This window comes from Alligator sinensis, unplaced genomic scaffold, assembly GCF_000455745.1.
Source record: "Alligator sinensis unplaced genomic scaffold, ASM45574v1 scaffold628_2, whole genome shotgun sequence".
Classification (NCBI taxonomy): domain Eukaryota; kingdom Metazoa; phylum Chordata; order Crocodylia; family Alligatoridae; genus Alligator; species Alligator sinensis.
Genome location: NW_005841833.1, coordinates 1578678 through 1597601, shown reverse-complemented (window position 1 = coordinate 1597601; position 18924 = coordinate 1578678). Strand labels below are relative to the sequence as shown.

The following is an 18924-nucleotide window of genomic DNA, read 5'->3' as shown; positions in this document are numbered from 1 at the left end:
CTCGAGGTGCTTTCGGGGGGCACCGTCAGGTTGGCGCACACGAGTCTCACGATCAACCTGGAGATTTCCAATCGAAATGGGTGGCGGTCGTGTTGCCGAGCGAGCGCTTTGCAACAGACAAGCCGCGCTGTGATTTTTCTGCGCTTAAAATAAAGCGACACCTGAAAAAGGACGGCTGCTCCGGCCTGGCCGGGGGCGCCGCCTCGAGTCTGAAAGGTCGAGAGCCGGCGGCGCGTGCGGGGTCTCGGACTCAGACCGCGTTTCTCTTCCCTTCAGTCCGCAACCATTCCTCTCTTCATGAGCAACAAGGACGTGGCTGCAGAAGCGGTGAGTGTCGTGCGAGCTCAGTTTGCTCTTCCGTTTTTTTTCTTGTGTGTATTTGGACGCGTGAAGAAACAAACCTACCTCCTTGATGTTTTCACAGGTAACGGGCAGTGGCAAAACGCTGGCGTTTGTGATTCCCGTGCTAGAAATCCTTCTCAGAAGAGAAGAAAAGTTAAAGAAAACGCAGGTAAGATCGGCTGGTCTGTGGCGTGCTTACTCACATATATACCGTGTAAGTAAAGATTTATGACGTCAGTAACAATATGTGTGAAAAATGCATACCTAAGTGTGTGTTAGATCAGGCCGTTAGTACATCATAACCAGGAATTAATTCAGAACACTTTAAAAATTTCTCCTTTATTTGGAAACCCAAAATATGTCTGTAAGCTGTTAGAGAACAAGGTATCTGAATATTAAATATAGTTTGTGGGGCGAAGGACTCTGCTTGTTCACTTTTTCACTTTTTAATATAATATAAAGTTTTGATTTCTGAACGAATCCAGTTTGCACTGGTCACTAAAAACCATCGTGTCTCTGAAACAACAATTTGTGCTTAGTTAAAAAAAAACATTTATAGTATTTTGGGTTTTTTTGGTTCTGTGCAGAAATGCATATGGTTGCACTGCAATGTAACAAAACAGGCTTCGCAGCATCTGAACTGGATTGCTTGCCTGTATTCTTAGTATTTTAACAAAAGTGGTGTTTGCCTGTGAGAAACACAGTATGCCAATTGCACAGTCACAGTATCTTTATTGGTAAATCTTTAGGGACGTGCACGTTTCAGTCTCTAGTGGGTCATCAAATCCAGCCTGCTGCTGTTAGGCACCTTGTCCTCTGCTCTCTTTCAGGCAGAAGGCAGGGCAGCATCTTAGAGACCAGCTAGTCCAGAGAGGCATAAGCTTCTTGGGCAGCCTAATTTATCAGATGCTACAAATGGACTTCCAGAAAGCCAAGGTTGTAAATAGAAGGGAATTTAAATACCAAAGATGGCAGAGGGCGGCATTGTGGGAGAGGCTAAGGTGGGCTGAATAGGTCGTTAGGGCAGTAAACCCATCGAGAAATATAGGGGTTATAAAAGCTAACCCAGGTAATGGGATAAGAATCCAGTGTCTCTGTTGAGACCTATGTAGCATACAATCTGTGCTTTGAGTGACATCTTGTTCTACAGTTTTGGGCTCAAGTTAATTTTTAAAGTTTTGTTGTTTGAGAACAGCTATTCTGAGGTCAGTAATGGACTATCCAGGGTAGTTAAAATAGTCTGCCATAGGCTTGTGTGTATTTCTGGTATCCATGTCAAATTGGTGTTTATTCATTCTTCCACATAGAGACCATGCACATGTCCAGTGCAGACAGCAGAGGGGCACTGTAGGTCAGTAATGGCATATATGACATTGGTAGAGCAACAGGTGAATGAACCTTGGATATTACAGTACGTCTTATTTGGTCCGCTAGTTATGAGGTCTGTATTAACGAGCTGTCGTATGTGAAGGTAGCGAGTCCTGGACCAAAAAACATGGGTTACAAAATCTGGGGTTCATTCACCTGCTCCTCTGTTTTTTCAACTGATGAGTCACCAAATATGCAGCAGAAATTCTCTGTTTGTTTCTAAAACATGTAGGTTGGAGCCATAATCATTACGCCCACAAGAGAATTAGCTGTGCAGATTGATGAGGTGCTCTCACATTTCACAAAACATTTTCCCCAGTTTAGGTAAGTCTGTTTAGGCATGTAATGAAAACAAATTTTCCTTTGGCCCCTGCTTGCAAAATGTGAATAACCTGTTTTTTTATTTTAGTCAGATTCTGTTAATCGGTGGTACGAATCCTGTAGAAGATATTGAGAAGTTCAAAGAACATGGGTAAGCTGATCATTCATTTCTGTCGATGTCTCTCAGTAGAAACAAGACATGATTCCTGCCCCCAGGAGTTTTCAGATTAAGGCTCTGACTTTGCCAACACTTAAGTAGGAATGGAGTGTCATAGAAATCAGTGGGAATGCTTACATAAATCAAGTTATGCGCTTGTTTTTTCAGAGAGTCTCTGGTTCAAAGAACAGAAACAAATCAGTAGCAGAGGATCAAATGCAAAAATTAGCATGATCATGGACTTCTTGAGTGAGAGTTAGCGTATAGTATAGCATAATGAACTGCAGAGAAACCACTCTGTTCCTAGGATTGTTAGCAACACTGGATTGTTGTTTAATTAAATGTTATATGTATATTTCATAAACTGCTCTCTTAGGTGATATTGGTGTGGAAATTCTGTAGCAAAATGGAATATAGATGGGCATCTTATTTGTGTGCAACACCTTTCAGCTCATGCCCATGTCCTTGCTATATGAACTTTAGGATCAGGATTGGAAATGCATTTCCACCCATCATCATAGTTTCTGAGCAATATATATGTCAATAGGATGCATAGGGGCAAAGTTCATAGTAGTCTGAGCTGCCTTGTCCAGTGAGAATTGCTGAGGTCAAACTCGGGCTGAGGACTATTGAGCACAAGCTTGTGGTATGATAAGATTTCAGGAAGTTGATGATATCCAAATGCTGTTAACGTGTAACCTAATCTGCCCTTCCTGTTGCCAATAGAGGGAACATCATTGTAGCTACCCCCGGCCGTTTGGAGGATATGTTCAGAAGAAAAGCAGATGGGCTGGATTTAGCACGTTGTGTGAAATCACTTGATGTGCTGGTATTAGATGAAGCTGACAGGCTTCTAGACATGGGATTCGAAGCAAGGTAATGTCACTAATATAATTCTAATAATATTTGTCCCTCCTTTTGTGTCTTCTGTGTGAGGCTGTTGAAGTGCTTAAAACACCAGTGTGATTTAAGGTGTGTATTTTTTCTGGGTTAGAGATAAAGAAACGGAAGCAAAAAAAGGTTAAGCGATTGGCACAAGGTCACACGTTGAGTCAGTGTTGGGGCTCAGACAAAAAGCTAGGAGTCCTAGCTCAGTCTTTCTACGCAGGTGTTCGTGTCGTCTATCAGAGTAGTACCTGAGAGCCTCTTGTACTGTCATTTTACTCTTGCAACATCCGTTTGATTCAGGATTTGATTTATACCTGTTTTACAGAGGAGGAGCTGAGGCACAAAGAGATTAAAGGTTTGTCTCTAGGAAGAAAAATGGGAGTTCCCACCCAAGGCCTACGTGATTTACCTACGATTCTGTGGCTGGGCTGTTGCAGGAAGCTAATCTCATAACTCCTGGGTCCCTGTTAACTGCTTTAGCTATGAGGTCTTTATCTGATACCTCCTGTCTTTTATTAACAATAAATCAGTCACTATGTACCCTTGCGTGTTTTTCCATTGCTTCGCCCTGAATAATTTGATACTTTAAAAAATGAGGCATTAACATTTATCACACACTAATGTAAAACTGAAAACCAACTGTCAAACTGAATCAAGGACCCACTGATTTCTAATCCTTGTGCTTTTTTGGGTTTGCTTGCAAAAATTTTTGATAGCATCTACGGAACTAGGAGGTGAAAATAGTCAAGGGGAAGAAAGTGACAGAAGTCAAGGAAAGACTTGTATAATAGGGAATAAAAATAATCAAGGAAAGAGTAATTTATAAGCTGAGCATATTCAAGTGGACCTACTGTGGACTCTTACTGGGAGCCTCAGTTAAAATGCACATGTTTATAATTAGTCAAGGTAGCACAGATCACTAGTGGAACACCAGGTGTTGCACACCACAAGGTAGCACAGATCACTAGTGGAACACCAGTTTTTGCACACCCCCCCGCCATTGGTAAAAATGGTCTTGTTTAAAATCTCTTTACTCTGGTTGTAAAAGTTCCATCTGATGGTCAGTCTATAAGGTGCACCTCTATCCAGTTTTCTTCCTTCTGATAGAAATCCAAAGTCACTCTATTTTTAAAATGTGTTTATTCACAGCATAAATGCCATTCTGGACTTTTTGCCTAAGCAGAGACGGACAGGTCTGTTCTCAGCAACTCAGACTCAAGAAGTTGAGAATCTGGTGAGAGCTGGTCTCCGGAATCCTGTCCGCATATCAGTGAAGGAGAAGGGAGTTGCAGCAAGCAGCACCCAGAAAACCCCCACACGGCTTGAGAACTACTACATGGTGAGGTTCCCTGTGTCCCATGTCTGTCATTTGTTTTCAGTGGAGTGATAAAACCTGGAATGTGTCTGACTGTTGCACTCTGGATTGGCATTGCATCCTGTCTGAAGGCAGCCAGGCTGTCCAACAGAGACCATTCTGAAGTTGCAGCTACACAGCTAGCAGCATTGTTGCAATAAATACAGTAGACTGAAAAAGTGCACTTCTTTTAGATGGATTCTTGCTGATGGATCAACTTCTGAGGAGCAATCTAAACTCTACCAAGTGTAAATCAGCTTTACAGACTTGGTCTCTGCCCTGCTATTGACCTGCTTTGTGTAACCTCTGTCAACTTGCTTCATTTTTCTGTGCCTTATTTTTTTCCCCGTTCTGAATGGAGACACATAACCCTCCTTTTCCCTACCCTGGGTGTATTCTGTACGTACTCAGTTGGAGAATCATTTCAGACAGGTTTACAATTAGGTTGATGGTTCATTTAAAAAAAACAAAACAAAACTCCAGTAATGGGTAACTTAAAGCTGCACTTCAGTGTTTAAATATTTCTGCTTTTGAATTGATATCAGCAAGCTCTAATACGTGTAAAGAGCAATGTTTCCACTCTAATGGATGTGGACTAGGCATGAGTAAGTATTAATATGAGTTACCTGTGTTGAAAGACCTCTTATGTAAATGAAGCTTAAATGAACCCTAAAGGCTGTATTTCGAGATGAATGGAATAAAAAACAGAGCAGTTTGAGATGTTGAACTCCGTTTGATATTCATTATGGGTTTTATGTTGTGTAGATATGCAGAGCAGATGAAAAATTCAATCAGTTGGTGCATTTTCTTCGACAACACAAGCAGGAAAAACATCTGGTCTTTTTCAGGTAATTCGTTTTTATGGAAACAGTGCAGAGATGGTTATTTTAGTGCCAAGTGCTCTCAGTGCTACTTGGGGCACAGAAATGAGCTGATGTTCTAAGCTAAGAGGTGACTCTGTGGGTTCATGTTAACAACTGTGTAGAGTACCACACACCCTCACACACAAGAGTCTTTCTGTGAAGCAGTGATCAGTCTTATGCTTTTCCATAATAAAAGCAGTGGTTAGGTCATGTGAGCTTTTGAAGTTTAGGTTTTTAACTAAAATAAGACATTGTAGACAGTTTGATATTAGTCATTAAAATAATGCTTAGAACTTAAGGGGATACTTATATAGCACTTTTATTTCAAAAGGCTTCAAGAGCACTTTAGATATTCAAGGCTAACCTAGCTCATACATCTCTCACGAATTCAGAATGAATTCAAAGCGACTTTTGGGAGTACAAGGAATTCAGGTTCTGATCTGCAAATGACATGCAAATTATATGGCTGGTAAAGCAATTTCTGCAAGTCACCTCTGGGGTGGAAGATGGCTGATTAACATCAGCACTTCAGAACAGGAAGAGATGAAAAATTCTGTACCTTAAGGAGGAATTTAGCAAGAGAGAATGGCCACATTAGGATTTGGCCAAGGGGCTGGAAGCCATTAAACCTATTCATGTGATGAGAGATCTCTGGTGGATGGGATAAATCAAACCTGATGACTTTTAAGAGGTGTGGAGTGAGATAACAATTGGATTCACTAGTAGAACAGTAACGCAAATTGCTCTTGGGTAGCTTTGATTTTGTTAAATAGATCCTAGCAAGTAGGACCTTTCACCAGTGCTGTATCAACATGCAGTTTTAAGATTAAAGCATTAGACTCGAACCGAAAGATGACTCTCACTTCCACACTTTTATCATCCCTCCAGTACCTGTGCCTGTGTGGAATATTATGGGAAGGCTCTGGAGTCCATGGTTAAAAATGTGAAAATAATGTGCATTCATGGGAAAATGAAGCACAAACGGAACAGGATTTTCACAGAGTTTCGTAAACTCCCAAGGTAAGGGCATTGAAATAGAATAATCCAGCTAAAGGAGGGGAGTGTATAATTGTATCTTCTGGCTACACGGTTGTAGAAACATGTAGAGTTCCATCTTAGCTAGTTCTTTGCTGCTACACGAGGGGGAAAAAATGAGTAATCAGTTGTCTATGCTGCAACATGAAGGATTGATTGTAGTATACACTAACTTACTTTAGCTAGTGTGGGCCAAAGCAGCAGCAATGGGGATGGGTGTTAGCATCCTGGGATGTTTGTACTCTGGTTGCTAGCATGTCTTGCATTTTCACTGCCAGTGGTACTGATGCTAGCTAGATTAAGCTAGCCACAGGTGTACTAGCATATGCTACAATCACACCTTCATTTTGTTGGGTGGCCATACCTTTCAAGAGAGGTGTGTGAGTGAAAATAGCTTTCTCCACTAGCATGTGGGAGACTAATTAGGTGCTTTGTTTCATCTTGTAAAGGAAAAGAGATGCTTTTCCAGCATAAATTGTTGGTATGTTAGATGTAATACCAACTATGTTGTTACAGGTGCACCGATACATTGGTCCCATATCGGATCAGCACCAATATGAGGAAAATTGAGAGTATCAGCAGTTGGCTTTTTTTTTTCCCCATCTGATGTGCCTGATAACATGGCCGAGAAATACCCTGTGCGTGCACGCAGCCACAGTGCAGCACTCAGGCGGGCAGGAGTTCTTGTCTGGGGGGAGTGGGGTGGGGGGGGGTCCTGCTGCTGCACGCACCCTGGGAGGGCATGGGGAGAGGGGGTGCCCCCGGATCTGTGCGCGGGGTAGGCTGCCACTGTGGGCTGGGGCTGTGCTCCTGGCGGGGGGCTGGGCTAGGTTTTGCTCAGGGTGGCAGCAGTGCGGGGAGAATGGTTGGGGGGGCTGCACCCCCCCAAAAAAAATTCACTGTTGCCCCCTAACCCCATTCCTAGCTCTGTCACCTGCCCCGAGTGCAGCCTGGCTCAGCCCCCCTCCCCCCTGCTAGGAAGAGGCTGGCACAGCCCAGTGCATCCCTGGCCCCGGCACCACACAGATCTGGGGGCACTCTTCCCCCATACCCTCCTGGGGTGCATGTAGTGGTAGGAGGTCGTCCCCCCCCGCGCGAGATGTAGCTCAGCCCCAGTGCCCGCCGCACTCCCTTCCTCATTGTGGGGGCCTTGATCTGCCCCCCTCTATGCCCTTTCCCTCCCCCACAACAGACTTACCACCTGGACGCCACTCTCCACGCTGCAGGGCTGCATATCGGAATCAGATCAGTATTGGCTGCTATGGCTCATTAAAAATTGGACATTGGTATTGGCTCAAAAAATCTCTATCGGTGCACCCCTACTACATTAGTTTTCCTAATATTAAATAGAATTATTCTATGCAAATTGGAACCAGGTTGTGATGTTATTTTCAGTTGATTTGGCTACAGATGCTTTAAAAATACTTACGGCTGAAACTCTGCCCTGAATCATCCACTCTCTCTCCAATCACTATGCATAAAGTATAATCCAGGACAGAAGCTGAGTTGGTTAGTGCTTCTCAAATACCTGTTTAATCCAAATTCTGTTTTATGTTCTGTAATTTTCTAGTGGCATTTTAGTTTGCACCGATGTGATGGCCAGGGGCATCGACATTCCAGAAGTAAATTGGGTTTTACAGTATGACCCCCCTCGCAGTGCAAGGTACAACTTCATGTCATCTTGAGAATTTTACCAGAAAGATGTGCTATGTAATCACACACGGGGAGCTCAGTACTGTGTAAAACACAGGGGAAGGCTAACTTGCTTTTCAAGAACCATCCAAATGGAGAGGCAAAACACTGTGGCTGTCTTGCTTGATCAAAGGAAGATTGGGCCAGTTTTTATTATAAATGATATATGTAACAGTACTTAGAGGGAAAATAGCATGCACAATTTGGGTGTGTTAATCTTTGCTAAAGGGTGGTCCTTATTTACAGTGCTGTAGAACATGGTTCCGGGATATCTGAATGTGGTGGTTGGGAAGGATATGTACTTTGTGCGTTGTATTCAGATAACTCCTACTGTTAGCTGGAATAACTAGACCACTTTGGAGGTACGCAGGCCCTGGATTTCCCATTGCCTCATTGTATTATTTTAAAAGCTTTGCCTCCTATTGAGCTATCTTTGTGTTGTGTTGTTTGCAGTGCCTTTGTGCATCGCTGCGGTCGAACAGCTCGAATTGGCCATGTAGGCAGCGCACTTGTATTTTTACTTCCCATGGAAGAATCCTATGTTAATTTTCTCTCAATAAACCAAAAGGTGAGGTTTTTTTTTTTCCTTCTCCTGTCCTCCATAAAAGCAGAAAAAGGCTGCATCAAAAACTGACTACTGATTTATGGAATTGTATAAGGCTTAAAGTGTCCATGTAATTTAGGTGAGTAGTAAAAATGGGGTAAAACTGCTTTCCGACCACAGCTAATGCATAAAGAGCTAGCATGGGTGTTTCTCGAGCCTGTCTGGCTAGGGTACCCTGGGGAAGGTAGACTACAGGGCAGCAAGCGAAACTTGAGCCATAGGATCAAGAGAACTACTGAACTAATTAATGTGGCTGCTAGAGCAGGACTGCTCTGTGTACTGTCCACTATTTATAACAGCAAAGTCTTACCCCTTTCATTTTAAGCTGAGAATAAATTAATTACATCTACCTGTAAGATAGTTTCAGTGCAGTTTACTAGTTAGAACTGAGTCAGGACATCTGTGCTTGATTCCCTATTCTGTCACTCTTTCATTGCATGACCTTGAGCAGATCGCTTCACTTTGCTTGTGTTTGTTTCATCATTGCTTGGTGTAAAATTTGGAGAGAGAGTGGAGTATCTTACAGCACTTCAAAATTTAAGGTAAAAGTATGGGTTTGAAGTTTAACTTGAACCATTAATTTGAGCTGTTGGTTTTGTCTATTTTTGGTTCCTATTTCAGTGTCCCATGCAGGAAATGAAACCATCAAAAAACGTGGTAGATCTTCTTCCAAAACTGAAGTCTATGGCTCTGGCAGACAGAGCAGTATTTGAGAAAGGGATGAAAGCATTTGTATCTTATGTGCAGGCCTACGCTAAACATGAGTGCAGTCTCATCTTCCGAGTAAAAGGTATCTCTCACCACCTGCTGGCACTTCTACTTTTTTGGGAGAAATGTTTTTGGTTTGGTGAACAAGGTTGCTGCCGAAAAGCTAGAGATGACAAATGTTCCCATGCACATGGTCACCTTATGTGGAGTCATATACTAAGTGCATTTTACACCTTCAAACTATTAAGCATTTCCTAATCATGAACTAGTGACTCCTAAACTGCTGGTGCTTGTTACGTAGAAGCGGGAGACCAAGGCAAGGAGGTTAAGTGACTTGGTTAAAGCCAGAGAGGAGAGTAAGTGTCACAATTTCCCATGAGAATGCATGAGTTTCAGCCTCTGCAGCTCTGAAAGAGCAAGCAGACACACAGCTTGCTAAGCAGTGAGTTCTTCTAAAAGATTTAAAGATCAGCTTGCAATATAGGATATCTAACCTGATTTACTGAAACCAGCCAAAGATGCTTTACATCTTGACTGATTTTTTTTTTTTCCTCTCCAAAACACATCTGATATTGTAACTGCATGGACTGATACAGCAAAAAGGTACATATTTTTTAAGTAATTATTTGCCTAGGGTGATGATTAAAAAATGTATATCTGACTGATAAGTGGAACTGGTTGAGAAATAGCTTTCCCTTCCTGTCAGAATGTGAGATTTATTTTTTCCCCTATCTTGAAATGGGACAGAGTTCATGTCTTATTTTTACAAACCAGTAATCCCGCTTAAAAAAATCAGATACAGGCAAACTTTAAAAAAAAAAAAAGGGTAAAAGTACAAATTAACAAGTTTTTTAATTTGAGAGAAATGTCAAACATGGCAGTTCTCTTAAGGGGAAAAACTTTTCCCAATTTTTTTTCCAGATTGGGAAATTTGTCGCAACTGACCTTTTCTCATGTAGCTTTTACAAATCTTTTTGTGATAAAAATTCGTTCAGAAAGTTTTTGACCAGCTCCAATAGATACAGAAATAAAAAACCGTGACAGAGAAGCAGTTAGAATGCAAGTGATACTTTACAGAAAGAGGAGGATTTACATGTACAAGGTACTTACTATGTTTTATCATAAAGACATATTTAATATTTACACCTTTCTTTCCAGTCAAGATGTTTTAACCCTGGGAAAGTACTTAGGCATGTGAGTAGCCCAGTAGAAGTCATTGAAACTACTTGGCTGCTTAAAGAATATGCTTCTCTTTCACCAGATTTGCCTATTGCATACTAATATTTTAATCCTCTCTAACAGATCTGGACTTTGCGAGTCTTGCCAGAGGTTTTGCTCTTTTGAGGATGCCAAAGATGCCTGAGTTAAAAGGAAAGTCCTTTTCGGACTTTATTCCAGTCAGTTTTGACACGGACACCATCACATTCAAAGACAAAAACAGAGAAAAGCAGAGGCAGAAACTGTTAGAACAACAAAGAAAGGAAAAACAAGAAAATGAAGGGAAAAAGAAATTCATACGAAATAAAGCCTGGTCAAAGCAGAAAGCCAAGAAGGAGAAGAAAAGGAAAATGACAGCTAAAAGGAAAAGAGAAGAGGTACATTTTGACTTCTGATAAGCTCATGTGTACCTACTGCAATAGAGCTTCTGCCAGGTTTGGATGTAACGCTTGCAAAATGCTTATAAGGGCTTTAACTTGTCAGGAGCGGGGGACCCTGAATAGGATCCTCGTCGGTCCAAAGCATAGTGATTTGCATAAGCAGAGCTCAGCGAGTTCAAAAGCAAATTCCATCCAGTCCTCCCTTGCTAGTGAGCAGTGCTGTTGGCTGGATTCTCTCAATCTCACTTCTTGGAGGTGCCAGCAACCTGAAATTAGGGGAGCTACAGTACTGGAGTCTCTTGCTGTCCCCAAGGAGCAAGTCCTAACAATAGGTCCATCAGTAAAGAGAGGGATTGGGTTGTTCCTTGCTGGTCAGAACTCTGGTTGTAAGCCTCCAGTAAAAGAAAGTCAAGAGGCACTGGTAGCTGCACTCAAAATGGGCATGCAGGAAACAGATTGGAGCAGGACAGGAATACTTCTTGCAGCAGGGCAGAGTGCTTATGTCACGGGTGGGCAAAATGTGGCCTGGGGGAGGGATGTGGCCTGCCAGGCATTCTATCCAGCCCGTGGGGCCCCTAAAAAATGTAGAAAATTAATATTAATCTGTCCTGGACTGCCTGTCATGCAGCCCTCGATAGCTTTCCGAAACTCAGTAAGTGGCCCTCTGCCCAAAATAATTGCCTGCCCCTGGCTTATGTGCTAAGTTTCATCTCGCATCAAATGTTATTTGGGGCTTCTGGAAAAAGGAATGATTTATGACCTAATGCTTTAATTGCTAGTAACTAGTGGGAGAATTCACTATGCATGGTGCTAATGCTCCTTTAATTCATGCTGCTGCCAGGCTTTATGTGAATCCCACAGCAGTAATAATTGAGTATCATCCATGGGCGTCAATAGCACAACACTGTTAGATGCTAATGATACCAGCAGAACCCACAGTGAAGAACTGACACTATAAGGTTAATATGGTCATTTCTGAGGTGTCCAAATAGGACTGGAGCAGTGTAGTGCTGGAATAAGTTATTCTGTTTCAATTGGCTACAGGGTTCTGACCTTGAAGATGAAGACCTGGAGGAGCTGCTGAATGATACAAGACTCTTGAAAAGATTAAAAAAGGGTAAAATTAGTGAGGAGGAGTTTGAGAAGAGGCTGACGGGCAGTGAGAGAAAAGTCGAAATGGAAGTAGTAACTGACTCAGAGTCTGAAGACTGACAGTCCTGGTCTGACTGTTCGCCCCATGGAGATGCCACTTCTTTCAATAAAACAAATTTTATACCAAGATCATTTCCTTCTATGCTCTGCATTGTTCAAATCCTACGAAACAGACTTGGTTTCTGTGAATACTAGGTGCTTCTAACAGGATTGGCATGACTTTTCCTCAGGGCCCAAGAACTGAACCTCTCTTGTAGCATAATATCCAGAGTGAACCATGGAATTTGGCTAAGTGACTTGCAGATTTTTGTCAGGTGCGTACTATGTTCACACAAAAAAAATCTGAGAGTTTTGATGCATATTTAGGAAGAGATAATTTAAGTTTATTTTTCTATAAGATTAAAGTACTGCACCCTGCTTTAGGAGAATTTATTTTAGAACTTCAGAGCCCCTAGTAGCTTACATTTTATTTTGAGCACTGGACCATTTATATGTAGCGAGTAAATTTAAAACATTATGACTGGTAATGAAATCAAACCCTGTGCAGTCTCCCTTTTATATCACATCTGTGTATATAGCAGTAGGGGGCCAACCTTTTTAGAGATGTGAAACAAATTAAGCCTTGTGACTTCCTGGAATACCACTGTGATCCCTCTTCCCATCCCAGTGTACCGTGTGCTATATACACAGGCTGCTCCTACCATTTGTGGCTACAGATAACCTTTTATTCAGAAGCCACAAGTGCCACAGATTGATGAGCGTTCCTTTACATCTGCAGCTTCATAGATGCTATAGTTCCGAGGAGCCAAAGTCCCAGGTTCTGTACAGTGAATCCTCTTCATTACAGATAAAGTTTAATAAGTTCATCACTGACAGCTGATGGAGTTAACACTCCCAGGTCTGTAAACAGTAATGTAATTAGTGATGGCGAAGTGTAGTCAATCCATGGGTGCTCCTCAGCTAGATTTTGGCTTGTTTTCAAGGTGTCTGCTTTGTACTGTGGGGAAGAGAAGACTGTTAGCTGTCAGAGCAAGAGAAGCTGTAACTTCTTGAAGTCTGAGCAATAGCCGCCTTAAAAAGATGTGGAACTTAATTACAGCTAAATACAGTCCGCTGCCACTAGCTCTACTCAAAGCTTAAGTTACTGCTGCTTGCCACAACCACTCTTGCAGCTTCAGGGGGGGGGAAAAAAAAAAAAATGGATTATAGGTCTGGAAGGTATCTTGATCTATTAGTTCTGCTGCCATCTGTTTTCCCCCCTCCCAAAACTGGATAAGCTGTTTTGGGAACCAGATGCTGATAGCAAGTAGGGGAACTATTGCTGCTTTTGGCAGCTTAATTTAGTGCAACTGGGTGCATCTACAAGTTCATTAATGCGTCTTTGCTGCTGTGCATTAAGTTTAATACCTCTAATACAAGGTACTGTATCAGCGTTTCCCACCTGGTGGGCTGCAGCATTTGGGGCTGGAGCCATGCCGCATGCCTGCTGCTGCTGAGGACACAGCCACATGGGGAGCGTGGCTCCAGCCCAAAATACCATCTGGCTGGCTGCACCCCCTCCAAACCCCCGTCTTTTTTTTTTATTTAGGTAAGTGCGCCACGGGGCAAAAAAGGTTGGGAAATGCTATACTACATAAAGGTGCAGTGGCCCATGCTAAGGTGCAGTAGTAAAGGCGAACAGTTTTTTTGTGACAATGTGCAGTAGACTAGACTAATTCTACTGTGCACTTGCAAGGTTTTTGCCATGATGTGCTAATGCACAGTAGAACAGTCGGTTGTGCGTTAAGGCATCTCATGTAGACAAGCCCACTGGGTATGAGGCTTTTTAATGCTATACAATACTAAAGGGACTGATGAGGAAATTCAAACTGGAAGAGAAAGTTTAAACTATGAGATGAGATGACAGCGCTACAATTCTTGCTTTAAATTGGTAAAAGAAAGAGCTCTACCCATGAAGTAACATTTGAGCTCTTACATTCAATATATTAATTCCTCAGAGGCCAGCTTATGCACAGCTTGCTTACAAAGTATTCTGAATTTCTCTTTACCTTAAATTTGTCTGGGACATCCTGTTGATTTAGAGGGAAGAGTCTTACGAACTTGAAACTTTCAGCAACGACATAAAAGGGCTTATTCTGAGCCTTGGTGCACACAGCCATTTGATTTGTACCAATCTGGGGAGACAGTTCAGTTAGAAGAATGTATAAATGCAGTGCTATCAGGACAATGAATTGCCAAGGTTAGATTTAATGTTTGAACTGAAAGCACTCTGGAAAAGCCTAGAACTTTTTTTTTTTTTTTTTAAACAGAAATCGAGCTTAAGCAATGGGACCTCCCAAAGATTATTTTTATCTGTGTGCCATTAAGACTTGCAATATCTCTGTGAGATAGATAGATATGTAAAAGTATCCTCCTTTTACAGATTAGGTGATTGAGGCTTGGAGGTGAAATGACTTCAAGGCCACAGCAGAAGCTAGTAGCACAACAGGGAATACATCTAGGAGGCTTCACTCCCAATCTCTATTCTGGGAAGTTAAGAATATGACCAGCTACCGTGTATTTCAGGTCAGCAAGGTTTTATATTTAACGAGTGTCTGTTTCACCTTGTACAAGGCAAGAAAGAGCCTATTTTTCTAGCAGCCAGGTCAAATGTGCTTTATTTGTATACTGTTACTATGAAAGTTGGAAAAAGGTGGATTTTTAAATAAAAGTATAGTAACCAAATTGAATCCGTTGCCTTAGCTATATGACTTACTGATGCCGACAGCATTAAAATTGAGAAAAATGATAATGAAACAAAAAGTTTAAGCTTAAACCTATAGTATAGTTAATCACAAAGACTTTATCAAATTGTAACGGAATATGAAATGCAGCAATTTGTAGCAGTTTTAACTGCTAGTGTGGCAGAGGGGATAGTCACCTGGAGAAGATCCCCCGCCTAAGAGCTCACTTAACCAGAGTAGGGAGGATAAATATATGCAAAAATTGGGTCAATAGCTGCATGTGTACAAAAAGTAAATAAAAATAAAAATACTGCTGGTTACCTTATTAATGATTCCTCCATTTTCAACTACGCCTTCAGCACCAACTATTACCAGGTCCACTTTTTCCATAATGTAACTGATGAAGAAAAAAAAATTATGTTGTGCAGTACTAAAAGCGTGACTTTTAAGAACCCCAATGCTGCTTAATACTTCAAGTGATAACTTAGGTTTTCCCCTCTAGCCAGTCTTTCTTCTGAACATGTACATTGTGGAATGATGCTTCCTTACTGACCCCCTCAGGAATACTGAATAGCAACTGTTTCTCCAAACACCACTGTCCTCAGCAGCTCTTGAGAGCTGGGTTTTTTTTTTACCCAAGTTCTTAAATCAGCTGATAAACTGTATATATTTGAGGGAAAATATTGGCAAATCTGAGTGTTTTGCATTTTCTAGGTAAGTTGCTCCTGAGGTAAACTGCATTGGAATGAGAATCAAATTTGATACTGCTCCATCTTTGGACATTTGGGATCCAACTCTGGTTTGTGGTAGGCAGTGATTAGGTTAAAAGAATGTAGTGGCTGCACCTGTTCAAGGAAAGCAGGATGGTTTGGGGGGCTACAACAAACAACCCATCAAATTTGCTGGCTACTGTTGATACACAGTAAGAATACTGCCATAAAAGGTTAACTTGTACAGTGGCCAGGCCCCTTGGTATTACTAGACAAGCTAACAGAGAAAAACCGTTCCTTCTAGTCCGGACAAATGTTTGGAAAGTTCACAGGCGTTGTTCCTAAAATGAGATCTAGAAGAACAAGAGATTTCCAAATATCTATGAAGGTAATAAGCTTACCCTACAGCAGCATCCAGAATCACGGTAACAGGAACGTTCAACTTGCTGAGAGCCTTTGCCATTTTTTGCCTATGAAAATAATGTTTACGAAGTTGAAAAGACTTTCTTGGAAGACAGTGCTGGTGAAATACAATTAATATAGTTGAAGGACTATATGAAAGACTGAAATCTAACTGTGGGTCCCTACCTTCCCACATCCTCCTTCCTCTGTACATGCAATCATTCTGCTTTAAAGAAGTAAGTTGTGTGATAATACACAATAGGTGAGAACCAAAAAGGGAATTAGTTGACTGTAAGGGAGATAATAAACGGACCATATACAGAGTAAGGCGCAAGATTCCTCACTAATCATTCAGCTTAAACAGTTGTAGGCATCACACATAAGTTGCACACAATTTAAGTCAGGGGTGTCAAACATACAGCCTACAGCAGGCGGCATTGGTCTGGCGTAGGAGCTGGACCTGATGTCATGGGATTTACACAGGGGTCACTCTGGGGCATAAGCTGTATGCAGCACCTGCATCAGACCAACCCCATGCACTGGCTCTGGGACCAGTCCAGATGGGGCAGCGCTGGAGTCAGTATGCAGGGCTGCTGCATGTGCTACAGGCTGGCCCTCTGTGCCATGTGGTATGCCTATGGACCAGGTATAGCCTGTGCACCATGTGCCAGCCCTGCTCCGGGGCTCGTGCTGCTTGTGGTGTGCAGGCTGAACCCAGTGCTGTAAGCACTACCTGTTGCAGAGGAGGCTGGCACAGAGTATGCACCATATGCATTACTCCACTGGACAGTCCTCCACGCTCGCTGAAGGATGCACAAATGGCCTGGGACCTGACCCCAACTAGCCCTGGAGCCAGCACTCAGGGCTGGTCTGGTGGGGTACCACATGCAGCTGAATACTTTATGCTGCCGATGGTTACAAGAATCACTGCTTCAGGTTTTTCTGGGTTTTTTTTAACTGACATCTTAAATTGACTGCACCACTGCAAGCAACCACCCAAGCCAGAAATCTGTTTGCATAGCAATGGTTAATTTTTAAGTTCTGGTAAATTTTCTGCAAACATTAGTGATGTTGGAATTGCTTCTTGCAGTTCTTACTGAAGTGTGTTTATACATTTCCTCTCAAGGAGGACATAATGTTTTGTCAGAGCAGTTGTTGCCTTTTAGCAGCATTTAAAAAAAAAGGGGAAAAGCTTCTTCCTGATAAAATGAGAACTGACCTTAAAACTAACTTCTTTTACTAATCAAGAAGAGAGTAGTGACAAGTACTTGCCCTGCTTGATCTGGCTGTGATTCTGTAACGTAAACTCTGAAACGCTTCTTTGACTCTGCAGCTGCTTCTAGCACTCTGAGGACCACTCTTGAATAGGCATGGGTTAATATTCGCTGTCAAAAGGAGAGATGGAGTTTCAGGAAAGCCTGGCTGTTAGGATTTCTTGTGCTACTTTACTATGCACAGGTATTTTAAAGCATTGTTTTCAGTTACAGGTTTCCCTTGCCAACCACGGTTTTAAGTATCCATGCTTAATATTCTATACACCATTTTGGCTACCACGGTATACAGTTTTAAGTCACCATGGTTTTCCGTGGCTGTGCATCAGCCTGCCACCTGCCATTTTTCCCATAAGCCTTTTGTCTTGCCAACCGTGGGAGCTTTCAGGAACCTAACCCCAGCGGTTGGCGAGGGAAACCTCTACTTCAGGTGCCTACTAAGATTTTTTATAAAAAGTGAGCATTTTAAGAGTTAGAAATAGAGCTTAATGGTAGGTTTCCCAGAAGTGTTTTACAGCGCACGGCATGTCAAGTCATTGCATAAACCTTGACCGTTTTTTGTTTTTTTTTAAACTGATATCTTATTGCAAGCAACCACCCAAGAAACCCTGGCACTGAGAGGGACTGAGAAGTCACCGCTTCCAGTGCTTGAACAAGACGATCTGATTGTCAGCATCAGGCCAGAAGTTCAACCTCAGTTTGTGCAGAAACAAAGGTGGAGGGAGAGGACAGAGAAAGGGAATCTTAGGAAACACAGGAAGATCTGAACTTATGATACAAACAAAAATACGATGATCAGGAAACTTTATTTCTCCTTACTTGAGAGAGCCCACATCAAATCACGCGATCACCCTGAACACAACGTAGTAAGATTTGGTCACCCTCCCCTTCTGCCTCCTGCCCAAACAGCAGAGCCCCAGAACCGGCGCAGCGCCCGCGTTGCACTTACAGCACCGTCTTTGATGAACGGGTGGCAGAGCTTCGCGATTTTGTTTCTGGAAAGAGAGATTCTCCTGAGGAAGATCTCCCCTCGCTCGATCATGATCTCTTTGCACTTGGAGTAGTCCTGCAAAAAGCAGCAAGCATGGCGACTGAGGGTCGGGAATCCCTTCTGCCGCGCCAGCGGCCGCGGGCTCTTACCGTGTACTCCAGCGAAGTGAGGCTGATGAACCGGAGAAATAGCTCTCCCCCGGAGGAGACGGCCACTGAGGAGTCGACGCCCGAGAGTATTTCGATGGCGTTTTTGAGGTTTGCGCGGAAGCCCTGCATGGTCTCCTCTGAGAGAGGGAGAGAGGTGCGGTTTGGGCGTCGCGGTGAGGGCACTGGCTGGCACCCCGACTGCTCTGCCCCGCGCGCACGGCCCCCCTCGGGGACATCGCAGCTCCCCCCACCCGCAGACCGATCTCGGAGTTGGCGGAGCGCGGCGCCTGCACAACTGCACATGTTTCTCCTGCTCGAGAGCAGCTAGCACCGGCGCGGCCACGCCCCCGGGGTGGGGGGGGGGCAGCCTCCTGTGTCTCTCTTGAGGAACTCGAGCAGGGCGCGGATGGCGGCCACGGCCGAGGCCAGGTCCGGGTCATCCCTTGTCTGCGCCTTGAAGGCTTCGATCAGGGCTGCAAGGCAAAGGCGGGGCTCAGCGGGCCCCACGGGCCCCCCGGGCCCCCCCCCCCCCCAGCCCCTCCGCGCCCCGCTACCTGCTCGGTCCATGGCTCCGCGCATCCCCTTGTGACACCAGG

General features: G+C 43.2%; 3 protein-coding genes across 6 annotated transcripts in view; 2 read left to right on the top strand and 1 right to left on the bottom strand.

Moving 5' to 3' along the window:
• Positions 1-6: 6 nt before the first annotated feature.
• Positions 7-12214, top strand: DDX55 (DEAD-box helicase 55). Of its 3 annotated transcripts, XR_003092866.1 has the most exons (14): positions 7-327; positions 425-511; positions 1943-2034; positions 2120-2182; positions 2915-3064; positions 4226-4415; positions 5196-5278; positions 6182-6313; positions 7899-7991; positions 8474-8588; positions 9246-9414; positions 9929-9935; positions 10254-10434; positions 10635-10772. XR_003092866.1 is itself a non-coding variant. In XM_006015108.3 (13 exons), the coding sequence occupies exons 1-13, from the start codon at positions 298-300 to the stop codon at positions 12140-12142; spliced, it is 1665 nt and encodes a 554-aa protein (XP_006015170.1). In that variant the 5' UTR covers positions 7-297; the 3' UTR covers positions 12143-12214. The 3 variants fall into 3 exon arrangements, 2 of the variants coding, with proteins under 2 accessions (XP_006015170.1, XP_025053818.1); XM_006015108.3 differs by lacking the exons at positions 9929-9935; positions 10254-10434 and adding an exon at positions 11975-12214 and having other exon boundaries at positions 10635-10927; XM_025198033.1 differs by lacking the exon at positions 10254-10434 and having other exon boundaries at positions 10635-10843.
• The window catches only part of GTF2H3 (general transcription factor IIH subunit 3), a 26029-nt gene continuing 7191 nt past the window's right edge, over positions 87-18924 (top strand). For both annotated transcript variants that reach the window (XM_014518143.2, XM_014518146.2), the window contains exons 1-2: positions 87-91; positions 1092-1096. The gene's annotated coding sequence lies outside the window, so the exon portion shown is untranslated. The remainder of the gene's footprint in view (positions 92-1091; positions 1097-18924) is intronic.
• EIF2B1 (eukaryotic translation initiation factor 2B subunit alpha) lies at positions 12786-18918 on the bottom strand. The gene is made up of 9 exons (XM_006015109.3): positions 18883-18918; positions 18700-18801; positions 18329-18465; positions 18138-18254; positions 17190-17302; positions 15917-15985; positions 15127-15202; positions 14131-14256; positions 12786-13079 (listed from the first exon to the last, which is right to left on the bottom strand). The coding sequence occupies exons 1-9, from the start codon at positions 18905-18907 to the stop codon at positions 12924-12926; spliced, it is 921 nt and encodes a 306-aa protein (XP_006015171.1). The 5' UTR covers positions 18908-18918; the 3' UTR covers positions 12786-12923.

Coding starts and splice junctions, on each gene's coding strand:
- DDX55 (XM_006015108.3), top strand. CDS start 298: ATGAGCAACAAGGACGTGGCTGCAGAAGCG. Junction 512..1,942: donor AAAAGTTAAAGAAAACGCAG/GTAAGATCGGCT, acceptor TAAAACATGTAG/GTTGGAGCCATAATCATTAC. Junction 8,589..9,245: donor TTCTCTCAATAAACCAAAAG/GTGAGGTTTTTT, acceptor TTCCTATTTCAG/TGTCCCATGCAGGAAATGAA.
- EIF2B1 (XM_006015109.3), bottom strand. CDS start 18,907: ATGCGCGGAGCCATGGACCGAGCAG. Junction 18,466..18,699: donor GTTCCTCAAGAGAGACACAG/GAGGCTGCCCCC, acceptor TCCCTCTCTCAG/AGGAGACCATGCAGGGCTTC. Junction 14,257..15,126: donor ATGGAGGAATCATTAATAAG/GTAACCAGCAGT, acceptor CTGTCTCCCCAG/ATTGGTACAAATCAAATGGC.